The sequence below is a fragment of the Cricetulus griseus genome, chromosome 2, assembly GCF_003668045.3.
Source record: "Cricetulus griseus strain 17A/GY chromosome 2, alternate assembly CriGri-PICRH-1.0, whole genome shotgun sequence".
Lineage (NCBI taxonomy): Eukaryota > Metazoa > Chordata > Mammalia > Rodentia > Cricetidae > Cricetulus > Cricetulus griseus.
The window spans coordinates 264,256,110-264,281,898 of record NC_048595.1 but is presented as its reverse complement, the minus strand read 5'-3'; the positions used below and the strand labels follow the sequence as shown (position 1 = coordinate 264,281,898).

General features: G+C 46.2%; 1 protein-coding gene across 2 annotated transcripts in view; it reads left to right on the top strand.

Moving 5' to 3' along the window:
* Positions 1-25,398, top strand: part of Armc2 (armadillo repeat containing 2) — a 110,465-nt gene extending 85,067 nt beyond the window's left edge. For both annotated transcript variants that reach the window (XM_027402226.2, XM_027402228.2), the window contains exons 14-19: positions 9,425-9,722; positions 11,725-11,847; positions 12,628-12,741; positions 15,956-16,088; positions 16,383-16,540; positions 23,243-25,398. In XM_027402226.2, coding sequence (XP_027258027.2) covers positions 9,425-9,722; positions 11,725-11,847; positions 12,628-12,741; positions 15,956-16,088; positions 16,383-16,540; positions 23,243-23,403 — 987 coding nt within the window. In that variant the 3' untranslated portion in view covers positions 23,404-25,398. The remainder of the gene's footprint in view (positions 1-9,424; positions 9,723-11,724; positions 11,848-12,627; positions 12,742-15,955; positions 16,089-16,382; positions 16,541-23,242) is intronic.
* Positions 25,399-25,789: the final 391 nt, after the last annotated feature.

Sequence of the window (25,789 nt, the reverse complement as noted above, 5' to 3'; positions counted from 1 at the left end):
CCTACACACATCCTGAAAGTCATTTTATGGTGATGGGGAAATGGGGACAGCAGGGAGCTGCACAGGAAACCCTGGCCTGTAACTTCAAACAGCACACTGAGAAGGAAATCCTGTTTAGAACCAGGGCTCACTTCTGTTGGGAGATGTGAACTATTTCTTCCCATCTGCTGCTGTTTTTGTTACAGGGGGAAAAAGAGAAATTATATGAGAAAGTACCAAAAGCAAGTGTTTGCCCTATTGCTAAGTCTGACCTCAGCGTTTAGAATACTTTCTAAGTGGAGGATGTCACCTCTTTTGTTTTGAGACAGGTTTTCTCTGTGCAGCATCGGCTTTGTAGACCAGGCTGGCTTCGAATCTACCTCTACCTCTGGAGTACTGGGATTAAAGGCATGTGCCACCACTTGTAATTTCTATACATCTGTGCTTCGAGAATGATTTAATAGGTGTGTGAATTCATATGTTTTACAAATCGATACAAATAGATGATAGGGATTAAAGCTGAGAGGTGAGCAGTGGTTCCTCAGTTTAATCTGGAGCTCTACACTTAGTTTATCCGTGGAAGGACTCTCTTGGGAAGCCTTGAAAATGCAACCACTGGGTGACTCTGATGGAAGTTTGAGGGGACCCAAGCACCCATTCGTAAGGAACTCCTGCAGGGGCTTGAACCGAGCAGCAGCTTGGGGAAGGTGTAGCACAAATGGTTGAGGGGGTTCCCTATGACACACCCTTCAGGGAGTGCATAGTGACTTTAGATAAGCCTCCAGAGGTCTGCAAATGCTTCCTCAGATCACCCCGACACAGGGTGGATGTGTCAAAGTAGGAAGCAAGTGACAAGCCAGCCAAGTGAGCTTCTTCAGAAAATGGTGAGGCTGTCTCGTTTGCCTTCGTATGGGCATCTGACAGTTTCTGGTCTGTTTGCTCTGTGTATGTACATTGTGTATGGGGGGGGGGCACTCTAGCACAGAGCTTACCCCAGCTAGCGACAGCTTCTTAGGGAAACAAGATGTTATGTTATGTTATATTATGTTACATTAGACTCTCCTCCCAATCTTCTCTGCCAGACTTTTGTCAAAACAAGTTGTCCTGGGACCAGCTGCCATCCTTGGCAGGCATGCAGCACCAATCAGCGTAACCCACTCAGGAGGGATGGGACGGGGCCTTTGGGGCCTTCAGAACGACCTGTCCAGGGGAGGGCACATGGACCAGAGTTAGCTAGACAAGCCTGAGGTTGTTGACTTGTGAAGTTAAACAAGACCCTTTTGTCATTCAAACAATCGAGTGTTCCTGTAGATGTTCCCTTTTGAGAGAGCACAGTATAGACACATCTGACCTTTGGAAGTTTGCACAGACATACTGGAGAGTTGCACATTGTTCCTGTTTGACAGCACAACATATCCCCAGCCCTGGGTGAAGTGGGCTTTGTCTGCATTTGGTGGCTGGGGGGGGGGGATCTGGCTCAATGGTCTCTCCCCAAACTCTCCTCCCAGCTTTCAGAATGGACATCCACAGGGACAACAGGGAAGCATCTTCAACTAAATAGCTCTGTAATTAGTTTGTTGGAGCTCCTAGACACCGTCAGGTCTCAATGGGCACAAAACAGACAGAAACAGAGTTGCCATCCACTTGACTCAAAGCCATGCTTTCCAGTTAGGTAGGAATTCCTATCAAGATCCAATTAAATGACAAATCTCGTTTAAGAAATAGGCACATACTGTCTGCTTTATGGTGTAAATTGCATTTGGTACAAACCAAATGTGCAAACAGATGGGCTTAATAAGGGAAAGGAGCAAGCCGTGTTGCTGAAGCAGGGCTGGCTTCCGAGGCGTCTCTGATGTCACTGCTACCACATTTAGAAGCTCAGCAAAATGCGCGTGGGCTTGATTTTTGGAAGAACATGAAGGGATTTTCCCCATTTCTTCCGTAAATATCTACTGGGCAAGCGACCTGGTAAAAAGCCCGAACAGACTTATGTAAGGGTGGCATCCTTTTGCAAAGGTCATGCACAGTTCAAAAAGAACAGCCCTTATCTACATCAGCATTCAAGTCACCATTCATCCACTACCCCTCTCGCTCTGTCCACTTTAGATAGGGTGAATTTCTTTCCTTTTTCTTTTTTAAACAGAACTAGCAGATGCAGGATCACCGACGGAGTTTTACAAACACTGTCGGCGGCAGCAATCACCAGACTTGGTCCTTGCTTGTGCTGTATTTAAAGGCAGCTTCTTGTTCCATGTAGTTCCATCTAGACCTGTAGGGTAAGCGGTCCCTCCAGCCAGGCATGCAGGGTGAGCACTGATTTGGACAGCATGGGCATCATGTTGTGCGAAAAGAGACCTGGAATGGCTGGAGATGGAGGCTGGAAGAAAAAGCATCCCACCCCGCCCCACCTATCTAGCCCTGGTGCTACCCAGGCATTTAGCAGTGCCGTGTGTCACCCTCTCCCCCCCCCCACCCGAATCCTCTTTGCAGCCGTGGAGGATTGGTTAAGAAGGTGCCTCCACCCCTCTTCCCCTGGTGTCTTTGTGTGGCAACTTGCTCCCACTGGCTCTCTGCCTCCTCCTTGGCAGGAGCGTGCCCTTTGGCTGCCTTCCGGCCTCTCAGCAGGCACATTCCCAGTAGGTGCCGGGAGGGTGAGCTGGGGAGCGTTTGGCTGAGCTTGCCCGTTGTTCAGCCTCGCTCTTGTTTTGCACCCCTGACCTGACCCAGCAGGCACCGTGGGTCTGAGCTTGCTCATTGTTTCCATCCCCTGCTGCTCTGTCCTTGTGGAACCAGCTCTTCCCCCAACTCAGCACAGAACCCAAACGCCTTGGCGGCTGTGGCTCAACAAGAAGCCCAGCACTGCAGAATTTCTACTGTTGCCCTGGTAGTTTTGAGTGGCAGCCACATTCAAAGATATAGAGTATAGGTGCTCAGTAAATAATTGCCGATACGGTGGGTAAGTGGGTGCGTGGCCACCTCACCTCTGCCTTAAAAAGGATCCTCTTGGATCCTTGGTTTTATCTCAGACTGGTCTGCTATTTATATTTGTTAACTGCTGAGGCCAGCTGGCATCCACCCCCAGTGCCGGTGGGTTACAGAGCATTTTCCCAGTCTGCAGCCTGTCTTTGGTAACATGTATTTAGTCTCCAGCCACCTGTAAGCTCACATAATGTGTAGGTTTTATTTAAAGGTGGAAAGTTGGATAAATAAAGCAAACGGGAGATACTAACTCAACCCTAAGATGTGGGAAATTTTACCAAGTTTAAAACAGGGCAACAGATTAGTTTTCTGGGTAAGGGCATGGAGGTGTATGTGTCAAATTTTCAGTCCATTTATATCCTCCTTTAAGTTTAACACATTTTTGTTGTTGTTCAGTTTTGTTTTTTTAGAGACAGGGTTTCTTTGTGTAGCCTTGGCTGACCTCAAGCTCACAGAGATCCACCTGCCTCTGCCTCCTGAGTGCTGGGATTAAAGCTGTGTATTACTGCTGCCTGGCTAAACTTTCTAAACTGTTTTCCCAGGCTGGGTAGGAATTGTCTGCTAAATAGGAGGAGCCAGCAGAACGGAGCTTACCCCTTCTGTGACAACTTGCCATCAGTCCTCCTGTGGTCAGCATCAGGCACAGAGCTATTCTAGGGTGCCTCGGGGAGGATGTGAGCATCATGTGCCCACTCTTGCTGCCAGATTGGGGGGGGCTTGTGGGGTGAAGCACTGGTGATCACACGGGGCAGATGGCACATTGGGTGCTACCTCACCGTGAGATAATAGGCAGTGGGTATTTTTGAGCAGAGCAATGTTGTGCTCCCAGAGGGAGAAGAGGTTCCAAGTCCTGCAGTGCACAGACAGGCCACCAGGGGCATCTTTACAAGAGAAGAGAGGCAGCTTCAGAGGTTGGTGAAGGATGCCTTAGGGGCCAGGAGTGGTGGTACACACCTTTTATCCTTTTATCCTGGTACTCAGAAGGCAGAAGCAGACATATCTCTGAGTTTGAGACCAGTCCCCCACCCATCTCTCTCTCTCTCTCTCTCTCTCTCTCTCTCTCTCTCTCTCTCTCTCTGTGTGTGTGTGTGTGTTGAGTTGCAGGACAGCCAGGACTATGTAGAGAGACCCTGTCTCAAATCCCCTCCCTTGAAAAAATGCCTCAGGGATGGTGGATTGGGAATTGAGGATAGTCTGGAATGAGGTATTTAAGTCCATCAACATGCTCCAAATAGTTATTCAGGCCCTGTCATGACCCTCACCAGTGGGGTCTCTGGACGCCTCAGTTTCCAGAACCCAGAATAAGGGTGACAAGCTCCTGTTGGCTTTAGGTCAATATCTCCCACACTAGCTGCTGCTGTTGCTGTTGTCACTGGAGCTGGTCACAGACCATTAACAGCGTCCTCTTCTGCATTCTGGCCCAGTTAAAGTCATTTATTTATAATTTGTGGGGCCTGTAAAGTCTAAGCGAGTGCATGCCCAGAGCATTAGGGTGCACCATGCTGACCTGAAGGACAGGGGCCTGGAATGCATGAGGAGGATCGGGTCTCTAGGTATGTGCACCCACTTGTCTGTACACTGGTTGGCTGTAGCTGTTGATAAGTATTTTCAGCAAAAGTAGAAAGTCAGTGTGAACTGGTCGATGACTGCCTTCTCCACAGGTGAAAGCCTCGCCTGATCCACCTTCATGTGCTTTCTCAGAACCATGCAATCGTGGCATGAATGTGCACTGCCGTGTTGATTTAATAAAAATACTATAAAGTACAGTGGAGCGCTGTGCTTAGAGGCTGTGAAAGAGTGGAGGGACAGAGGGCAGTGTGTTGATGGAACTGTTCTCTGCTGTGAAATTGGTGGGTTTCTTGGTGCACTTTCTATAGGTGGTTATGGGTTTTCAGCTTTGTTTTTGTTTGCTTGCTTCCTCTAAGAGGTACTTTGTATGCTTCAGGTGGGTTGGTCTGGGAAGCAGTAGGTAACCTCTGAGCAGGTATGGTTTTGGGGGTGGGGATACTCTCTGGGGCTGGAATGAGGAGAGCACAGGCCACTTACAGTGAGGCCATGACCTTGCAGAGACTTTGACAACTTCAGTCTCAGGATTGAAGGTGAGCCACACAAGCACAGGCGAGTGTGAATAGCCTTCCAGGAGACTGCTTCTAATTTTGGACTGTTCTGTGCTCCTGGCTCCTTGGAAAACATATTTGAGAAAGGTGGGAAGAAAAGACGCCTCAGTCAAAGGACAGAAACAGTGACAGGAGCAGTTGGTGGAAGCTGGGTGCTGCAAACAGCGCAATCTGTTACCCCCATTTGTTGATCTTGCATGCCATCCTTCAGTTGGCACCGCTACTGCCAGGAACCACCCCCTCCCTTTCCATCCCAAGGCAGGGAGAGAGGCATTGTGACAGTATTAATTCTTCCCGCCCTATAACCACTCTGAACAGAATCATCTATGTCATGCCATGACCCACATAGACATTAAAATAAAAGATATTTAGGTGTGGCGAGGACCCCGGGGGGAAAAAGTAACATTTGGTCTGTCCAGATGAATTCACAGGTTCTGGAATAAATGCTCCTGGCGGCTGAGCAGGGATAGGTGGAGGGAGTACCTGGGCCAGAGGAACTCAGGACAAGGGGGAAGGAAGGAAGAAGGAAAAGAAACAAAACACTGAGAATTCTTCCCAGTGCAGCAGTTGACATTTGGGGAGTAAATGGATTAGTCCCGACAATGATTTAGCAAGATGAATAAGCTATTTGTTAAATTCCCAGACGACATTTTAAATCACTCACAATGTCTTTACTGTCTCTTTTAATGTTCCCTTGTGGATGGCAGAACACCGCAGGGGAGTACTAACACAGCTGTTGTGAAATGGGGGTGGGGCTTGCTGTCGGGGATAAGATGCTGGGAACAGCTTTGTTCAGATGGCAAAGGTCGCAGGTCAGTGACGAGGTTCATGTGTGTCTAGTAAGCCCTGTTTGCAGGTTAGATTTGTTGTTGTTTTGTCAACTTGACACAAGCTAGGGTCACCTGGCAAGAGAGAACCTCAATTGAAAAAGACAGGTCTGCATCGGGTTGGGCTGTAGGCAAGCCCAAAATATGGAGGCATTTTCTTAATTGGTAATTGATGTGGGAGGGTCCAGTCTACTGTGGGTGGTGCCGCTCCTGGGCTGGTGGTCCTGGGAGATCTAAGAAAAGTGGCTAAATGTGAGCCTGAGAGCTAGCCAGTGAGCAGCACCTCTCCTTGGCACATAGCCCGGGTGTTGGAAACGTTGTCTCCAAAGCCTAGGGAGACATCAGGAATTGCTTAAAGGAACTCTGCAGTGGGATTCTGTGTCCTGGTGAAATACTGTGCTTATTGTAGATTTAAGGTCCCCAGGCTTCAGCTCCTTTGAGGAATTCAAATAGCCAAGCAATGATAACTTGACCCCAGGCTCCACAGAGACATTTTAAAGACCACCCCCAGCCCTGTCCACACAGCAGAAGCACACAGCCAGTGTTTGTGGCATTTCAAGGTTGATGTCAGGGTCATTTGTGACAATTCTGCTGCTAACTGGTTCCCTTCTTCCCCCATCTTCCTAATTAATGTGTGTGTGTGTGTGTGTGTGTGTGTGTGTGTGTGTGTGTGTGTGTGTGTGTGTGTGTGTTCAAGAGCCTGTGCAGGCACAGGCATGCCATGGTCCACATGTGGATGTCAGAAGCTAACTTTGGGGAGTAGCTTTTCTCCATCTATTATGTGGGTTCCAGGGATTGAACTCCGGTCCTCGAGCTTGGCAGCAATGCCTTTACCCCCTAAGCCTCTCACCTGCCTCTCTCTTTCTCTGTCTCTCCATCCATCTCCTCCCACATCTTTCTTTTCTTTTTTCCTCCCTCCCCCTTTCTTCCCCTTCCCCTCTCTCCATCTCTACCCCATATTCTTCCTCTCTTTCCCTCTCTCCCTTCCTCCCCTTCTCTACTTCTTTCTTTTTCCCCTTCCATCCTTCCTCCCATCCTTCCTTCCCTACCATCCATCCTCCCTCCAAACCCCCTCTCTTCTTCCCTCCCTCCCTGCCTGCATTTCAGAGGCTGGCTTTGGCTTTGAACTTACACTCCTGAGAGTGCCAGGATTCCAGGTATGCACCACTACTCCCAGCTTTGAGCATCCCTTCTTTCTGCACGCCTGAATCTGTTGGGTCTGCCCCAGTTCGACACTGTTAGCTGAGCTGTTGGTACACTGTAATCATACAGTGCCTATGTCTCACTCATTCCGTGTTGTGATACAATCACTAGGGGTTCAGAGACCTGTGTCTCCTGTAGCTCTCTAGCTAGAATTCATCTCCTTTACTGGCCCACTCTTTGCAAAGATGTCCCCTCTCATAGACTAGCTTTGTAAGCTGTTCTGAATGTTGCTATCCTGTCTCTGTGTGCATACGTCCCAGTCCTCCCCATCTAAGCAGTAGCTGGGAATAAACGTTTTCTTTCCAGGGGTGGAGCAGAAGCAGGGTCTCCTAATTGGATGATGGCTGAGTGCTGTGAGTTGAACTGTCTCTGAAATGACCCCCCTCCTGGACAGGCTCCAGTCCTTGCCACAGTGTTAGTTAGGCTCTTCCTCTTCTTCGTGATGGCAAGTGGTTCACAGCTGCCCCAGTGGCAGCCCCACTGCTGCTCTGCCAGGGTCAGGGACATTTCTTCAAGAACAAGCAGGAGCAAGTTGTCTTTGGCATATTTGCCTCTGTCGAGTCAAAAGGTGTGTCCTTTGTCCCGACTATAGGTTGCCACACCCAGCTCCCTGCACTGGACCTGAGGATCCCACCTGTTCCTTTGTACCTTGTTAAAAATTGTGCCTAGCCCTTGGCCCCATCCCTTTCCTTAAGGCTGCTGTAACTACTAATCTGATCAGCAAAGCCAGAATGGTGGGAATCCCCTCTAGCTGGTGGCCGAAGTCCTTAACTGTCTGCAAGCCTGCAGGGCAGAGGAGAGAAACCAAGGGCCCCTGTGTAGGAGGACACCAGGGTCTGGGATCTGTTCCACTTTGATAGCCATGGACCTGAAGAGTTTCTGCAGTACCGAGTGTAAAAGGGCCCTGTGGCTGACACCCTAAATGCCACACCCAGCCCAGCTATGGCCCTTAACAAGGATTCCTTTATCGTTTGCTCCCATGTGACCTCATCTACTCATTCACCGCCCTGGACTAATAGGGCTCATTTTGATTCTTCTGTGTAACATTGTCAGACTAAGTAAACAATTGTTTATTTGTGCCAGGTAGCTCAGATGGCCTCAAACTTGCTGTGAAGTGGAAGAGGATGACCTTGAACTCGAGACCCTCTGCCTTCCTCCTTGGTGCTAGGATAACAAGCATGCAGCGCCATGTCCAGTAAAACCATAAATACTTTTGTGTCTCTAATTTAAAAGTTTCTCATGTTAGAGTTTTAATTATTTTACTTTTCTTGTACCTTTTCTCATGTTTCTCTGTCTGTCTGTCTGTCTGTCTGTCTGTCTGTCTGTCTGTCTGTCTTCTCTTTAGCCCAGGCTACCTGAAATTCATTATGTAGCCAATTTTGGCCTTGAATTCATGGTAATTCCTCAGCCTCCTATAGAACTTTGAGGGGGTGTGTTTCCAGCTGGTAGATGTTTGCCAGTGTACACAAAACTCTGGGTCCAATTCCCACTACCAAATAAAACAGACCTGCAATCCCAGCACGCAGGAGCTGGGGGCAAAGGACCAGGAGTTCAAGGTCATCTTTGGTTGCATAGTAACTTCAAGTCCAGTCTGGAAAAATGACACCATATCTCAAGAAAAGTCAATAAATAAAAACATATTTATAATATGGCATGTGTACAGAAAAGTACATTTACACATGTATAAACTAAAAAAAAAAAACAACTTTTAGAAGTTTCAGTTATGTAGCCATCACTCATGCCCAGAATTAATAGTCACTGTGTTAATATGGGGTCCCTCAGTAACACAGGGGCTATAGACATGGGCTACATGAGGAGATCTTGTCTCAGACAGGCTAACAGACTCCCCTTGCTGCAAGTGTCAACAGTGTTGAAATCAAGAAGCCCTGTTATAACCTATTCCTCTATTAGGTGCTTGATTTTTGAGTGGGGAGTAGAGGTGTTGAGGAGGGAGGGTTTTTTTTTAGGGGGGTAAAGGATTTGGATGCTCAAGAAATCTGTTAGCTTTAAACTGTGATTCCCATGACACACTTAACTCATTCAACTAACTGTTCTCAGGGAACTTTTTAAAAGACCACCCAGATTTTGAGACGAAGGCTCCCGTCACTTTGCATTCTTTTAGGGCCACCAAGCACTCCTAATCTCTTCTGTCACTTTGTACCCATCTTGGGGCCCACATGCTGCAAGACTCTGCAGAACCCTGATGTGGTCCATTTTACTATGAGTTAAGTTGTGGATAAATCAAATAAGACAGTAGTCTTTCCAATGACTGTGCCAGCTCCTTTGTGCTTGTAACACTCTGTCTTTTGTTTATTGCAGGATTTAGTAATTCGCATTGTTTTTATCCTTGGCAACCTGACAGCAAAAAATAACCAAGCCCGGGAGCTTTTCTCCAGAGAGAGAGGGAGCATCGAAACTCTGCTCACACTATTTCAGAACTACCAACTTGACCAGCACTCCCCAAGGCTGGGGTTCCCAGGAGCCAGGCCCCCAGCAGAGGCTGAAGATGTGCTGGTCAAGCTGACCCGAGTCCTAGCCAACATAGCCATTCACCCGCGCATCGGCCCAGTGCTGGCTGCCAACCCTCGGGTGGTAGGCCTGTTGCTGACCACGCTGGGTGAGAACTGTAGCCCTGAGACAGTTCCTTGGGAGGGCTGTGGTGAGGGTTTGGATCACGTTAGAGAACCTCCTTAGCTGTGGGAAGGAAAAACACTTTGGGGGATTTGGCTCAGTTGGTAGAATGCTTGCCTGACATACACACACCTTGGAGGTTCAACTCCAGCACTGCTTATACCATGTAGGATGGCACATGCCTGTAATCCCAGCACTCAGGAAGTAGAGGAAGGGAAGTTAAAGGCCAGCCTGGGCTACACAAGCTAAAACCAAACCTGCTACCACAAAGTCTTTCTTCCTGGAGGTGTCTTAACATACCCCGGATTTCAGAACAGGAAGACTGGTAGTGCCATAATCTTTGCCAAAGAACATAACCACTGAGTCATGCCCTTAAAGGTAAATTTGGGACTGTGGAGGTAGCTTACCAGGTAAAGGTGCTGTGGCCAGCCCTGACAACTGGAGCTCTATCCCAGGATCCATATGGTAGAAGGAAGCAACTTCCACACATGCACTGTGCGCTATGGCACACAATAAGTAGATAAGTAAAATACTAAAAGGTTAAGTTTTATCATATCGTAATTTAAAACAATTTTATCTATCAAAAGAGCAAAAACTGGCCAAAAGTTATAAATTCCACATTTTTCCATGATCAGCCCACACAAAGAAGGTTCATTTCCTTTTCCAGTTCTTGTGTTATCTGGAATTATGTCACCGTCCTTCATGGCCCACCTTCCAGTTTACTGAGCCACAGCAAATTGCTTTTGATCTGTGTATACATGTGCCTATGACTGTATGCCACGTGTGCAGGTACTTATAGAGACCAGTGAGACATAACCTTCTCCCATTAGACTCTACTTCTCACTGTTGGACACCACAGGCTGGCAAAAATCATTGAACACACGGACCTTCAGAAGAGCCGCATCCGAGGCATACATACTTGCCAGTTCTGAAAGGGTCACTCGGTGTTTTCCCTCTCCTTCACAATGACACCCAGTCTCCAAGTACATTGGTCTCTGCCCCATGCCTCAAGGGTATCATGCTATCAGAGGCTCCCAGCTGTTCCATACCTGCATCTGTCCTCCTCTGCATGGTGGCCATAGCATCAAGAGATGAGTCCAGAGGTGAAGTGAGAGGGAAAAAAAAAATCACTGAAGGTGTCCTTATATATTAAGCTAAAACTCTGTTTATTCATTTTCATAAGCTTCAAGTTTTGTTTCTGTTTTCTTTTTTCATATAACCCAGGCTGGCCTTAAACTGCGTATCTAAGGATGACCTTGAACTCCCGATCTTCCTGCCTCTACGTCATGGATAATGGGATTACAAGTGCACACCATTGTGCCCAGTTTATGCTGGGAACCAAACCAGAGCTTGTGCAGACTGGGCAAGCCCTCTGTCAATGGAGCTGCATCTTCAGTCTATGTAAATTCATTTGGAGCCCCAGTAAATACTTAAAGTTCAAGTGCTGGGTTCAAAAAACAAAACAAAACAAAAACCGGGCATGGTGGGTGTACTTGTAATTCTGGTACCCACAAGGGGGAGGCAGGGAGATGAGAGGTGGCATGGGGCTGGGGTGACAGAGGAAGTGAGAAGCCATCTGTTGTGTTTGGAAGACAGCCAATGGTGATGGACAGATAATGACTGGAGGATCACTCCTTTGAGAGGCAGGATGTGGGAACTAGAGTAAGGGACCCAGGTTGGATCCCTAAGACCAAGGCATGTGAGTGGGACAGCTTAGCTCACTGTGGATTTGTCCCCTTCACTGCAGACCTGGGACCTCACCTGACTTTTCTAGACCTGGCTGTGGGAATGGGGTTAGCATACCCTGCATTGCTGCGTCTCCCTCTGGGCAGTCGCATCATGGAAAGTAAAGTCTCTCAAAAGCAGTGCCTCCCGAGCCCCCACCCCCAGCTTGTTTCCCTTCCCCATCTTCTGTCACTGTGAATGTGACCTCACTGGAGCTGCAGGGCCAAGCGTCCCTCACTCCCTCCCTGATCACTTGGTTTCAGAATCCAACTCACTGGGCGACTGCGAGGAGCTGGTGATCAATACCACAGCAGCCATCAACAACCTGTCATTCTATCAAGTGAAAAACTCCATCCTGCAACACAAAAAGCTGTATGTTGCTGAATGTAAGGCTCAGCTGGGCATGGCTACACTCATTTAAGGTCTCTTTCTTTCTTTCTTTCTTTCTTTCTTTCTTTCTTTCTTTCTTTCTTTCTTTCTGTCTTTCTTTCTTTCTTCTTTTGGTTTTTCGAGACAGGATTTCTCTATGTTGCATCTGTGGATGTCCTGGAACTCACTCTGTAGACCAGGCTGGCCTCAGACTCATAAGAGATCACCCAGCCCCTGGATGCTGGGATTAAAGGAGTGCATCACCACCTAGCAGTTTAAGGTCTTGATTTTAGTACCTAAAACACACCTGGAGGTGTTACTACGACAGCTGCCCCACATAGCTGAGAACCTTGAACAGGGGAACAATTTGTTTCTTAGTTATTGTTTAAATGCCTCCAGGTTTGTATTTTAGCACTGTTAAAAAATGTTGGGTTCTCTGTATTTGCTAGGAGATTAGTTTTCATTCAGCTTTAAATACGGCTATAGTAAGAAGTAGAGAATAATGTCACCAGTATAAGTTTAAAACTGTGAAAAGCTTAGCTTCAGAGGCGGAAGTAGGTGGGTCTCGGTGAGTTTAGGGCCAGCCTGGTCTATAGAGTGAGTTCCAGGACTACCAGAGCTGTGTCGAACAAATAGCAGCAACAACAACAAACCCACATAAGCAAAGCTCATATACACAATGCTAGCTCTATTATTGCTTAAGTATATATGCTTATGTAGTAATGGTAGAAAGTATGAATGGTATTTGGAAGCTAATTTAAATTTACTCGTTTTCTCTCTCTGATTGCCAAATCCAGTGCTCTTAAAGCTCCTTGTGAGTAACAACATGGATGGAATCCTGGAGGCCGTTCGTGTCTTTGGAAACCTCTCTCAGGACCATGACGTCTGCAATTTCCTCATGCAGAAAAATGGTGGGTTAATGATAGCTGAGATCCTAAGCACATGATTCTTGCCACTAGTCAGCAAAGTGGCTTGGAAGGTTAGGTGATTAAGCATGGTGTTTGTTTCTGTTTTGAGATGAACCACGCTTTACATTTGTCCCATCTGGGGGACAGTTCAGGATGCCGGAATAGACTGAGGCTATGTTCTCTCTCCCTAAGAGCAGCCTCGTAAGTGATTGTGTGTGTGTGTGTGTGTGTGTGTGTGTGTGTGTGTGTGTGTGTGTGTGTGTGTTTAATGGAATCTGTACTCATTTCTACCCCTGGGGATAGACTGGAGATTTTTCTCATTCACATGCTAGAATATGTTACACTTTGCTTGTAACTGGAAAACAAACTAAGTGTCCAACAACAGAAAGGACAGCTACAGTAGATATAATGTATTATGGTTTGTAAATATTATTAGGTTTTCTGCCACCTCCCACCCCCATAATAAGTTTCTCCGCCAACACAGTAAGCCAGATCAAGCCAAACTGAAAAAGTGTAACAATGGGTTTATTGAGCCAAGAAACTCCTGGGCAGGTTCTCTGGTCCCAGAGACCAAGGCCAGAGAAGTCACACACCCAGGCCAGGGCAGGAAAGTCTTATGGGTTGTAGATGAGGGGTAATGACAGGTCTGCTACAAGCTGGGTTTGTGCTCAAGTCTGGTCAACAGCTGAGGGCTTAGGCGGGGACTTGTGTAGCCGTCAGGATGAGGGGAGGAAGCTGCTGCAGAACTGGGCTTTTTGGTGCCTTTCCTTTGTTTGGAGGCTCTCTGAGAGGGTGGGGTTTCAGGAGAGTGACAGGACCATACAGGGATGAGCCAGAGGCTCCCACTGAACAAAATATGTATGCTCATACAACAAAATGTTCCACAGCAATTAAAATAAACCATAGACATTCATGGATAAGCATGAACTAGACACTGGTCAACATGGATTAACCTGGAACACATAATGTGGCCATGAAAAGGCTGGTTATAGTAAGAAATAGAAAATAATGTCACCATTGTAAATTTTAAAACATCTCCTGCCCCCAGTACTCAGGAAGCAGAGGCAGGTGGCTCTCTGTGAGTTCATGGACATCCTGGTCCATATTATGAGTTCCAGGCCATCTAGGGCTGTGTAAAGAAACAAACAAAACAGCCCACAGAACAAACACCCACTCCAATACTCACAAAACTGCCTCAAGTACTTTATGTATATTTATGTATATACATTTATGTGGTGATCATGATAGAGAATATAAATGGTGTTTGGAAAATATTGACTCCATGTTTAAGATAGGATTTACCATTTAGAGAGGAAGAAGTATCAAAAGATATAATGTTGGATTTATTTCGTTGTTTTGCTTGAATTAATGAATGAGAATTGTTTATGTTGATGAAATATAATGTATTTTGGATGCAATGCTCTGTTTCTTAAACTAGATGGGTGGCAGATATCGAAATACTTAATGCAAAACACATTGTCTCGAGTATTTCATGTAAGAGTAATAACTTTACAAAACTGTCCAGGGCAGTGATTCTCAACCTGTGGGGCTGTCAAATGACACTTTCACACAGGTTACCTAAGACCATCAAAAGAACATAGATATTTTTATTTGGATTCATAACAGTATCAAAATTACGGTTGTGAAGTAGCAATGAAAATAAATTTATGGTTGGGGCCACAACACATGAGGAACTGCATTAAAGGGTCACAGCATTAGGAAGGTTGAGAACCACTGGTCGGGGCTGGAGGTCTCTCAGTTAATTGAGTGCTTGCTTAGTACACACAAGGCCTTGGGTTAGATTCTCCGAAGGCATAAACCTGGTGTGCTGGTGGAAACCTTCAAGCCTAGTGCTTGGGAGGTAGCTGCAGGAGGATCAAAACTTCAGGGTTGGGATTTGGGGGTGAGGATTTGGGGGGACAGCACTCTGGAGGCAGAGGCAGGCAGATCTCTGCAAGTTTGAGGCCAGCCTGGTCTACAGAGTGAGTTCCAGGACAGCCAGGGCTACACAGAGAAACCCTGTTTCAAAAAACAAAAGAAAATGAAACAAAAACCCAAACCCAAACCAAAAATCTTGAAGGTCACCCCCAGCTACATAGCCAGCCCTGGTGTCTTGGGGTTACTGTTGCTGTGATGAAACACAGTGATTAAAAACAACATAGGGAGGAAAGGGTTTGCTTTGCACATCCTGAACCACAGTCCCTCGAGGGAAACTAGTGTAGTAGCTGATATAGCAGCCAGCTTGCTCAGCCTGATTCCTTACAGTTCCTAGGACCTGGGACCAGCTCAGGGGTGGCCCCACCCACAAGGGGCTGGGTCCTCCCCTATCACTAATTAAGAAAATGCCCTACAGGAATTTCTCAGTTGGCGTCTCCTTCGTCCCCCCCCCCCCGCTATAATTTGTGTTGAATTGATATAACTGGGATACTTGAGACCCTTTCTCAAACAAATCCAGCCCCACAAACAACAAAAGATAATAAATCTAGATAATGCAAATACAGCTGTATCATCAGCAAGATGCAACCCCATATCCCAATGCCCTGAACTAGCATTTGGGGGTACATTGTCAAGCTCACTCTCCAACCCAGCCAATAGGCCCGTGTGGACAGCAGGGGAGCCACCACTCGGGTGCTTGGTAAATGGTGTCTGGTGGTGGTCACACCTCATCGATTCCCTGATCCCTTCAATGGGCCCTGCTTAGGGATGAGAAAACAGGACTCATAGTCCATAGTTCCATCTCCTGGAGTAAGGGGGGATGATTGGCCCACCCAGCTTGCCCCGCCCCCTGCACTATCAGTCCTGGGCTGTACAGACCAGTTCCCAGCATCCTAAGTGTTGCTGTGTTCTGGAAGCTTCAGGAAAAAGCTCATCAGGACCTGACTCTGCTGCCCCAGACTGTGCATTAGAGTTACAACTGGAGGCCTTTGAGAACCACCAGAAGTAGGGAGAAATGTCACCAGCCGGGAACCCCCCCCCCAGAGGGGGCTGCTGTTGGGTCAGTGACAGCAGTAACAGGGCCAGAGGCCCTGGGAGGCAGGAATGGGTTCTAAGAGCAGTGGGTTCAGAACATTAGCCAAGGTTCCAGGGTTGCAAGCCACATCTTCCCACTTTCCCACCCCTGCTGCATCCTTCACCCCCAAACCCTACCCCGTTTGTAAACAAGCTGCGGCTGGGATGCAGGCTTTGACCAGTCTGCATGTGTTCTCTGCTCCCCCAGTACACAAGTTCATGATTGCACTGCTGGAAGCCAAGCACCAGGACATTTGCTTTTCTGCCTGTGGGGTTCTGCTAAACCTTACCGTGGATAAAGACAAGCATGCCATTCTGAAAGAAGGGGGAGGCATTAAAAAGTAAGTAAGGCATGGACTCAGGACTCTCAGGACACTGGCAGCATGCTTGTCCTGGGAGGCCCTTCGATCATTCCAAAAGAGCAGTGGAGGGTTCAGAGGGGGTTGAGAATCTATTGGATATTGAACCACAACTCAGAGATGCATGAGTGAAAACTTTGTAGTCAGTTAAGTTTGTAGATATGAACTTAAAGGATGATTCTATGGAATTCAGAAGGCTAGCCATCATACCAACAATATAAAACTTAAAGACAAATTCCGATCTGCTGATACTTCAATTTGACATCCCTCACTCAGGTTAGTGGATTGCTTAAGAGAGTTTGGTCCTGGCGATTGGCAGCTGGCCTGCTTGGTGTGCAAAACCTTGTGGAACTTCAGTGAAAACATCACAAACTCATCATGTTTTGGCGATGAAGACACCAACACACTCCTCGTCCTCTTGTCATCATTTTTAGGTAAGGGCCCTTGCTGTGGATCTGTGACCTTTACCAAACAGGCAAAGAAAACTGTGTTCTCTGACCTGGCTGGGTAATGATTGGTATGCAACAGCAGAATGTGAAAGGAACTCTTGCAGAGAGTTTCTGGAAGAGACAGAGAGCTAGTTACAGTCCACACAGAAGGCTTCCTAACGGCCTGGAACTGGGACTGTCAATTTCTTCTATAGCTCTCCCCTTTGTCTTCTTTGATTGCATAAATAGCAGCAGCCTTGTGCCTCTGCTGTTTAAAAGCATATAGACTGTCACAGCTAAGGAAATATGGTTAAGAAATATGGCTATTTTGAATTAAGTCATGTTTCTAGTTGAATATATTTTAATTAGTGGTGTTAATTATTACCACATAGGGAAGGGTCTGTGCAATTATATGACATTACAGCAGGGTCCCCGTGCTTGAAAGGTAGGGAAGATGTAAACTGAAGATCATTTCCTACTTTAACTTTTTTCTATTTTTAGAATTTTTTCCAACATGGTTTTGGGCTAAAAACAATTTATGTCAGTTAATGAGTGAATGATTTTACAAATTCTGTCTCTTACTTTGAGGTGAGGGTCCATGATTGTCCATTTATGAGGGGCAATGTGGAAAAGCTCGTTATAACTCAGAAACCATGGCCTGAATCCTTCCAGACTGTATTTGTGGTGTTATTTGAATAGCACATCTCTTCTATTGCCTGACTTTCTAATTCTAAAATGGGAGTGTGCTGAAGCCTGCACAGTCCCAGAAAGTTAACTATGAAGGTTAGAGAAGCATCACACAGAAATGTAGAAGACTCACACACAGTCTTCTAGTCAAATGGTTCCAAATTTCAGGTCCTAGCTTTATCCTTTATGAGTTTTTACACCTTAGCCTCTTGTCTTAGTCACTGGACTGTTGCTGTGAAAAGACACCATGAGCATGGCAACTTACATACCAAAGCATTTAATTGGGGGCTCACTTACAGTTTCAGAGGCTTAGTCCATTATCCTTAGGGCAGGGAGCATGGCAACAGGCAGGTGTGGTGCTGGAGAAGAAGCTGAGAGCTCTACATCCTGTCCTTAGGCAGCAGGAGGAGAAAGAGCCTGGGCCTGGCCTGGGCTTTTGAAACCTCAAAGCCCACCCCCAGAGACACACTTCCTCCCACGAGGCCACACACCCTAATCCCTGTCAACTAGCACCACTCCCTAATGACCAAGCATTCAAATCTGTGAGCCTATGGAGGCCATTATTATTCAAACTACCAATCCTCTTTAAGCTTATATGTTTATCCCCTCTAAATTCAGGTGGATTGAGCCTGCTCTCCAGGGTGCCTAGGAATAATGTGCACTTACACCAAGAGTTTAATAGTGTACCTGATACCAGGGAAGACCTCAAAGAGGGCTAATATGCTTTATGGATGCTAAGGGGTGTGGCAGGGTAACATTGTGTTGTGCCCAAATTCTGAAACCGCAAAATCACCAAGAGACCCATTTCGATGCAAAAGCAAAGAGTCTTTTATTGTGGTTGTTTAATGAGCTAAACATTAGTGGATGGTTGGAGAAAGACCCTAATAAACCATGAGGGCGGGGAATATATCAGATAGCATAAGGGGAGTGTCTAGGGGTATGCACAGTCTCAGGATTGGTGTGCTTCCTGTGTTGATTGGTCAACTAGTTGTTATGGCCTATAGGTCCTCCCAGGGCGGCTGCTATGCTCTGCATGTCACTGTTGTGCACTGTGTGTACATAAAACACAGCCCTGCCAACTAACTTCTGATTGGTCCCTTGCCACAAGGAACCTCCTAGTGAGTAGGACAGGAGGGGCAAGGTCAGGCAAGCACCTGTTAGCCTGTCATGACTGCTAAAACAGGGGCTGGTTCCTTCAAATGGACAGGAACAGAGGCTCGGAAATTACTTGAAATAATCAGATCTGCTTGGCTGTTAGTGGAGTTTGTCCTGAAAGTATATGATATCTGTGTGAACATGTGTTAAAATTCAGACTAAGAAAAAGAATGGGCCTAGTTGTAAATGATTGAGGCTCTCAGTGTCCTTGTGAACATGGAGGTTTCTCTGGTGGCAGGGAGCAGGGATGCTTGCACAGGTTGCCTGAGTTCAGCTCCCATGGGGCCTGAGCTGGGACATCAGCTGTGGAATAGATAGCTGGCCTGGCGCCGCTGTAGCAGTTCTCATATCAGGGGCTCTGGGCCCAGCCTGGGAATCTGTGAGTCTGAGGTGCTGAGCCAGGGTTGGGACCTCTGCTCTAGTTCATACAGAAGATTCAGGGAGGCATGTGAAGAAAGGAGAAGCCAGGAAACCAGATGGTACAGTGTCCTGGGGGCTGCTTAGGAGCCATCAGCCTCAGGGACTGTCACAGGAGCAGGCATCCCCAGCCCGGCTCTGGGTCCACCGCTCTGGAGAGCCAGCTCCACCTCGTCTTGGCTCCCCTGTTCCTCCTGGCCCCCTCTAATCTCATGCTTGCTCATGTATTCTGCTGCCTCATGTTTCCACTTTCCACACCCAGTGTTTGTCACTGTGTCTCTTTTGTTGTTTCTGCTCTTCCCTGTGCCTTCCATTCAGGGAGAAGGCATGGCTGGCTTCAGAAGCCCCTCACCAGGAGTCTGAGGCTTTGGTGCGCCTCAGATTTTGTGTGCCTGAAAGGCTGTCATTGTTGTCCAAGCTTGGGACAGTCATCTCTGAATAACAAGGATGATGGGGCCACACAGCTTGTAAGAACCAGCCGTAACAGCTGTGGGCAGGGCTGGTTCCTGAGCAGGGCAGAACCCCAGGAGGCATTTGGTGTAGTTGGCCTATTGTCTGCTACTCCACTCCAGCCTTGGCATTCAGACATGCTCTATACCCTCTTGCAGGCCATGGTCTAATCACAGGAATCCTGCACATGACCTGTGGGATTTCTCCCTCGTGATGGTTTTATAAGCTTTAGTTCTCTGCTCCCAGAGTCCCTGGAAGGAAATCGCATTTCATTCAGTAGAGGTGCTTGGTGAAAGCTGTTGATGGCTAGGAGGGTGCTAGCTACCTTTGTGTTAAGAGTGCTGTTACACACTTGTCACTTGGGATCTTTACATTATGATGATGTAGCGACAGGCCATCAAGCTGTCCAGGCCTGTCCGAGAATCTGCCATCCTCCAGCCTCAGTCTGTTGTGTCGGTATGCCTGTACGTTATCATTTCTTTCCACTATGTTTCTAAGGTCATTAGCTAATTGCTGTCACTTAGGAGAAAGTGAGTCTAGTTGGTTACACGACTTGCCAAAACTGACATTATGGCAGAAGCTGGGGCTTTTCATCAGAGGAACAACATCTGGACTGTGTTCTCCTCTACTGTATGCCCAGCACACATGACTCTAGCTGTCTCCACCAGGGCCACTATGGTGGGGAGAGTTACACTAGCTCCATTTGACCAGGGAGCCAGCTCACGGAACAAAGCACACAGGTTCCTTCTTGGGTCTTGCTTCTATATGTGTAAGTACACACGCATGTGTGTGTGTATGTGTGTGTGTGTGTGTGTGTGTGTGTGTGTAGGACCAAGGCTGAGATTGAGAATCACCCTCGGTTGATTTTCTTTTTTATTCTCAGTCAGGTCCAGAGCTCACTGCTATAGCTAGTCTTACTTGCCAGCCTCCTCCTCGGTTGCCCTGTCCGAGCCTTTCAGGTCTGGGATACAGATGGGCCAGCACAGGCCCCTTAAGCTGCTGGGCCATCCTGCTTGCCCTGTACTCTGTTACTGTATGCTCACCCTGAGGTAGATGGGTCCTGGCATCAGGTTTTGTGACAAGGGAACAGTGGGACCTGGCATTCTAGTTGGTGAATCACAACATGAGGACAATATCAAAGAGCCATCAAAGTGCTCCTGAAACAGCTGAGGACTGTTTGCTAAAAGAGAGTGACTGAGAGACATGATTGAGAGACATGAGAACTCTCCTCCAGTGACTTGTGCTGCTTAGGAAGCTAGTTCCTAGTGCACCACTCGGGGACAGCTTCACTGGGCACAGTGGCACTGGAGCACTGCTTCACTGGGCACAGTGGCACTGGAGCACTGATTGTTTTAAGTCCTTCAATCCTTTGTCATATCTCACCCTAAGTGTTAATATTTGGAGATGCGCAGTGCACAGAGAAAGCATAGGAATGACTGGCTAGCAAGGTCAGTGCTGTTCACACTGTGGCTATGAAGTCAATTGAATCAATTAGAACCCACACCCCTCAAAAACTGAAGTGGCAAAGAAGATACCAGGTATATCAATTTCTATTGCACATAGAAAAGGTTATTTATATAAAGAAGTACGTAGAGAGTCATGGAACAAAAATACTGCTTCCTGCAGATCACAGGAGGTTTGATGGATCTGTATTTTAGCTGGATCAGCCTCTGCCACTCCTTGCAGTACAAGTTCAGAATTCTAACACCGAACATAGCATACCACTTTTTAATGCACTTTTTATTTCTGCATTTTTCTTATTGTAGCTATTTAACTATTTTTATCTTGTCTTTCCTGACTTAGAGTTAATATGGGCTGGCTACTGGTGAACTAATTTCTACATAGTCTGGGCTTCAAGGGCCTTGAAAAACCAAACCAACCAACCAACCAACCAAGCAAATAAAAACCTCCCAAAACAAAGAATATGCCAAACCACCAAATCCAACATAGCCCAAGCAGAAGAGGGAATTATACATGGTCCCACTGCTTAGAACTAAACACCTTGGGAAAGAAGAACAGAAACAGACTTTACCAGCAACTGTTTAGTGCTCAGAAAAGTCTAGAAAAGAGCAAACAGGAAGATAGCCTAGAAATCTGGAGTCGGTCATTCTAGCAGGCACTTCTTGTCCAGAAGAGGCCAAACAGGAAGGCCTTTGAAGGCGTGGAACACTGACAGTGCCCTCCCCGATCCAGGCCTGGGTTATCTCACTGGTGAAGAACACCAGGTTTGCTTACTTGGTCTCCATGGAGGCCTGGCTGGAGTGCTTGTGTCTGCATGAAACTTATCTCAGAGCTGCATAACTCTGCACTTGATCCTGAGGAGGGGAGGGGACAGTCCAAACAGGGATCCTACACTCCCTTATCTAATGCTGGTGCCACTAACACCCTTGGTGCCAAGTATGCCCTGAACAGACATAAATGTCTGCTGCAGGAACTGTAAACAGAGCAGTGAGCACTCTATAACAGGCTATAATTGGCCCTATAGCATGTTTGCACATTGTGTAAGTATCTGGATTTGTGATCATTTTGAGACTTCATGATCACTATGTAAGTTGTCTGCCTCAGGCCACAGGGCCAGGAATGGCAGAGCCAGCTCACTGATGCCAATAGGAACAGCAAAAACTCGATGGTTGGTGAGGACTGTGGCTGTTTGTTTTTCTACACAGGTTAGAGATACTTAAGAGTTCACAGAATTCAGTGTGTTCTATGTTAAACAGATTAAACTTTTATTTTTCATTTTATTTTCACAAGTGCTTTTCTGCATTTTGTTTTGTTTTTTCAAGACAGGGTTTCTCTGTGGCTTTGGAGGATGTCCTGGAACTAGCTCTCGTAGACCAGGCTGGTCTTGAACTCACAGAGATCCGCCTGACTCTGCCTCCCAAGTGCTGGGATTAAAGACATGTGCCACCACTGCCTGGCCTTTTCTGCATTTTTTATGTTGTCTTTGGGGTGTCAGGTGGTCCTTAGGGTTCTCAGCGTCCCGTAGTTTTTTTTTTTAATGGGAAGTATGGGGTGGGGGAGTGGCTTTTGTGTCAAATTGGCCCATTTTCCCAAAAGATTCCTATCTCTTAATCACTGAAGTAATTAACCTTTCTAAAGCACATATAAGGAAGCCATCTAGTCCTCATTTATTTTGAGAAGTTGTAATGAACTTTTGGATGCAAACAGATGTGTGACACTTAGGAAATCATTGAAAGAAAAGCTCACTTCAATCTAAGAGGTTTTTTTTTTTTAAAAAAAAAAACAACAACAACAACAAATTATTGCCCTTTTAAATTAAGACATTAAAAGATACTTGTTTTGCAGGGGCCTGTTGATGCATGCTGGCTTGCAGGGACCTGTTGGTGCATGCTGGCAGTCTCAGCACTTATCACTCCAAAGGCTGAGTCCTGGAGGTTCTAATTCCCAGCACTCACATAGAGGCTCACAACTATTTCTGACTTCAGTTCAGGGGATCCAGTCCCCTCTTCTGACCTGGACAGACATCAGACATGTACATTGGTGCACATACAATCAGGGGAAATACTCAGAATTATTAATAATGATAATAATAAAATAAACAAAAAGACCCGAGTAAACACACACACACACACACACACACACACACACACACACACACCTTATTCTTAACTATTTTTGATGTTCAAAAGAATGCCCATTCAAATAGCTTTCTTCTTCAGTGTGCAGTGGTATAAGCCTGTGGACTCCTCTCCTGGGAAATCTGAGGCAGGAGAATCACATAAGTTCAGGAGTTAAAGATTAGCATAAGCCTAGGTGACATAGAAGACCCTATCTCAAAAACACACAAACCAAATAAATAAATAAATAAATAAATACATGTCTTTTAATCCCAAATCTCATCGTGTGTCATCGAGTCCTGTCCAGTCATGTGGTATTAAAGATAACCCGGAGTGAGAAGCCCCACCATGGGAAGTGAATCTGTTCAATGAATCACTCTCTATGTAATTGCTCTAATTTTGATTTTCTTTCCTAATATAGATGAAGAGCTAGCTCTGGGCGGCAGTTTCGACCAGGACCTGAAAAGCTATCATAGACTGCACTGGGAAACAGAATTCAAACCCGTGGCACAGCAGCTTCTGAAGCGAATTCAGAGTCACCACACGCCCCTGGAGTCCCTGCCTATCCCTTCTTTAGTCTAACACAACACAGGCTAATGGCAGAACTGGGAAGTCAGGCCTCCCTCATTCTTGGGAAGTGGTAAAAGCTGGAACATTTCTCAGTATTAACACATGTTGAGCATTTAAAGAAACATACTGATTTTAGTGAATAGCCTAAGTATTTTGAAAGAAATTTCTTCTTTTCTAGGTATTATGGAAAAATGAATATATATATATTTTCTGCTATGAGAGCTGTGAGATGGAAATATATGCATTTTAAGACTTCTCTTTCTATTTGCCTGTAAATCACTTAGAAAACATCCTTAAAAATCCCTACCTGACCACTTTGGAGTGAACGCACTTGCAAGTGCGTTCACTCGTCCAGGAACTTCACAGTGGAGAAATACAGTTTGTCCATGGGAGGAATGGTCTACAGGAAGGCACCTGACTGCCCAGGCATCTGTCCCAACTCTCTCTATGTCTAAAAATAAGTGCCTTGCCTCATATTAGCATTTTCTTGTTCTTTTATTAAGAGAATGAATAAGCAGAAGAAAGAGAGAAAGCTGCTTGGAGGGCTCAGTGGTAGAGCACATGACTACCCGGTTCAAGGTCCTGGGTTTGATCCCTCAGCAGGGACGTAGGAGGAAAACACTGCTTTAGGTCAGTTTAATTTTTTTCTTCTGTTTGTACCAATGCTTGACCTACATGTTTATCTGTGTACTCTGTGCAGTCAGTACCTGTGAGGACCAGAAGAGGGTGTCAGATCTGAGCCTGGAGTTCTAAATGGTTGTGAGCTCCTTTGTGGATGCTGGGAATCAAACTGGGGTCCTCTGCAAGAGCATCGAGTGCTTTTAACCACTGAACCATCTCTCCAGCCCCTATTTTTTTGTTTAGATTTAATTTTTTTAATTTATGTATATTTATTTATATATGTGTGTCTTCATAAACATATGCCCTGTGTGTATGGATTCCCTTGAATTCAGAAGAGGGCGTCAGAGTCCCCGGAACTGGGGTTACAGACAATTTTGAGCTGCTGGACTTAGGTGCTGGGAGCCAAACTCAGGTCCTCTAGAAGAGCAGCCAGTGCTTTTAACCACTTAGCCATTTCTCCAGCCCCAGCCACCTACTTCTTGAATTAAGTAAAACAGATGAAAAAGAGTACTTTGCCTTTCTTTTCATTTGCAATACACTGAATTAGATGCTGTTTTATCACTGGATTGTATTCCAGAGAAACAATATAACAGATTAGAGAGTACATGCTTAGCTGTGTGGCATTCCTGTTTGACTTCTACCTCTCTTCTGCTAGCTGCCGGGGGCCTTAACTAAGTAACTAATTAACAATTAACTAAATTTCTTGAGCTTGTAGTACAAAATGAGAATAATACCTCTTTTTTTTTATTTTAGTGCATTCATGAGTCAGGGTTTTTAGAGGGACAGTATCAATGGGATGCATATAAATTTATGGCAAAGGAGACCAATTAAATTGGCTTACTGGTGGGGAAGTCCAACAATGGCTGTCTGCAGTTTGGAGAATGTGATGAGTCATCGACGCCTAATGCCTCAGCAGCCTCAGTCTGGTGTTGAAGGCCTGGAGGGTCCCTGGAGAGCATCTGGTCTTCCGTCAACATTGGAGACCAAGAAGCTGGGTTCCCAAGTCAGTGAAGGGCAGCAGCAACAGTGACAAAAACCTAGTAGACGGGCTTGCCAGCGGGTGTGAGGGCAGAAAGCAAAAGCCTGTGTTTCCCTCACACCTCTTTGTATGTGGGCAGCCTCAGGGAGACTTGCTGACCACTGTGGGGGAAGGTTTACCCCCTCAGTTAAGATTTCCAGGAAATACCCCTGCAGGCAGACTTGCTCAGCATGTCTCTTAGTTGGTTCCCGAGCTAATAAGGTTGACCACACCATGAACACGCAAGTGAAGTTTCCAGCAAAACATTCAGTCAGCAGATTGTAAATGCACACTGTAATTATTATGAGGGGAGTCTGTTTGCTTGTCTCAAGGGTAAAATTTGACTTTGAATAAATGATTTAAAAAGACAATGCAATTGTGACTGTGATTGTTAGCCTATACTAGCCAAATGAAGGTTTGCAGTTGTGCTTGGAGAAAGATGTTATGAAAAGTTTATTTTTGACCCCAAATGTGACCTTGGGATGAAGGCAGGCCTCTCGGACTGAATGTGTTGCTAAACTCTTTAGAATACATTTCCAGAAGCAGGTAGATTTTGCAAGGGCCCATTGTAATCCATCCAAACATGCAAGTAGGTTCAGCCTAACAGAGGGAATCCGTGTAAGCTCCTGGGTCTCATCTCTTCAAGCGCTAAGGATGGAAGTCTGTTTTATCCACAGCAAGCTACATGTTCTTCCAGTAAAAAGAATCAAGTTCTTCCCCACTCAAAACATATTCCTCCCTCCATATTTAGAACTGCTA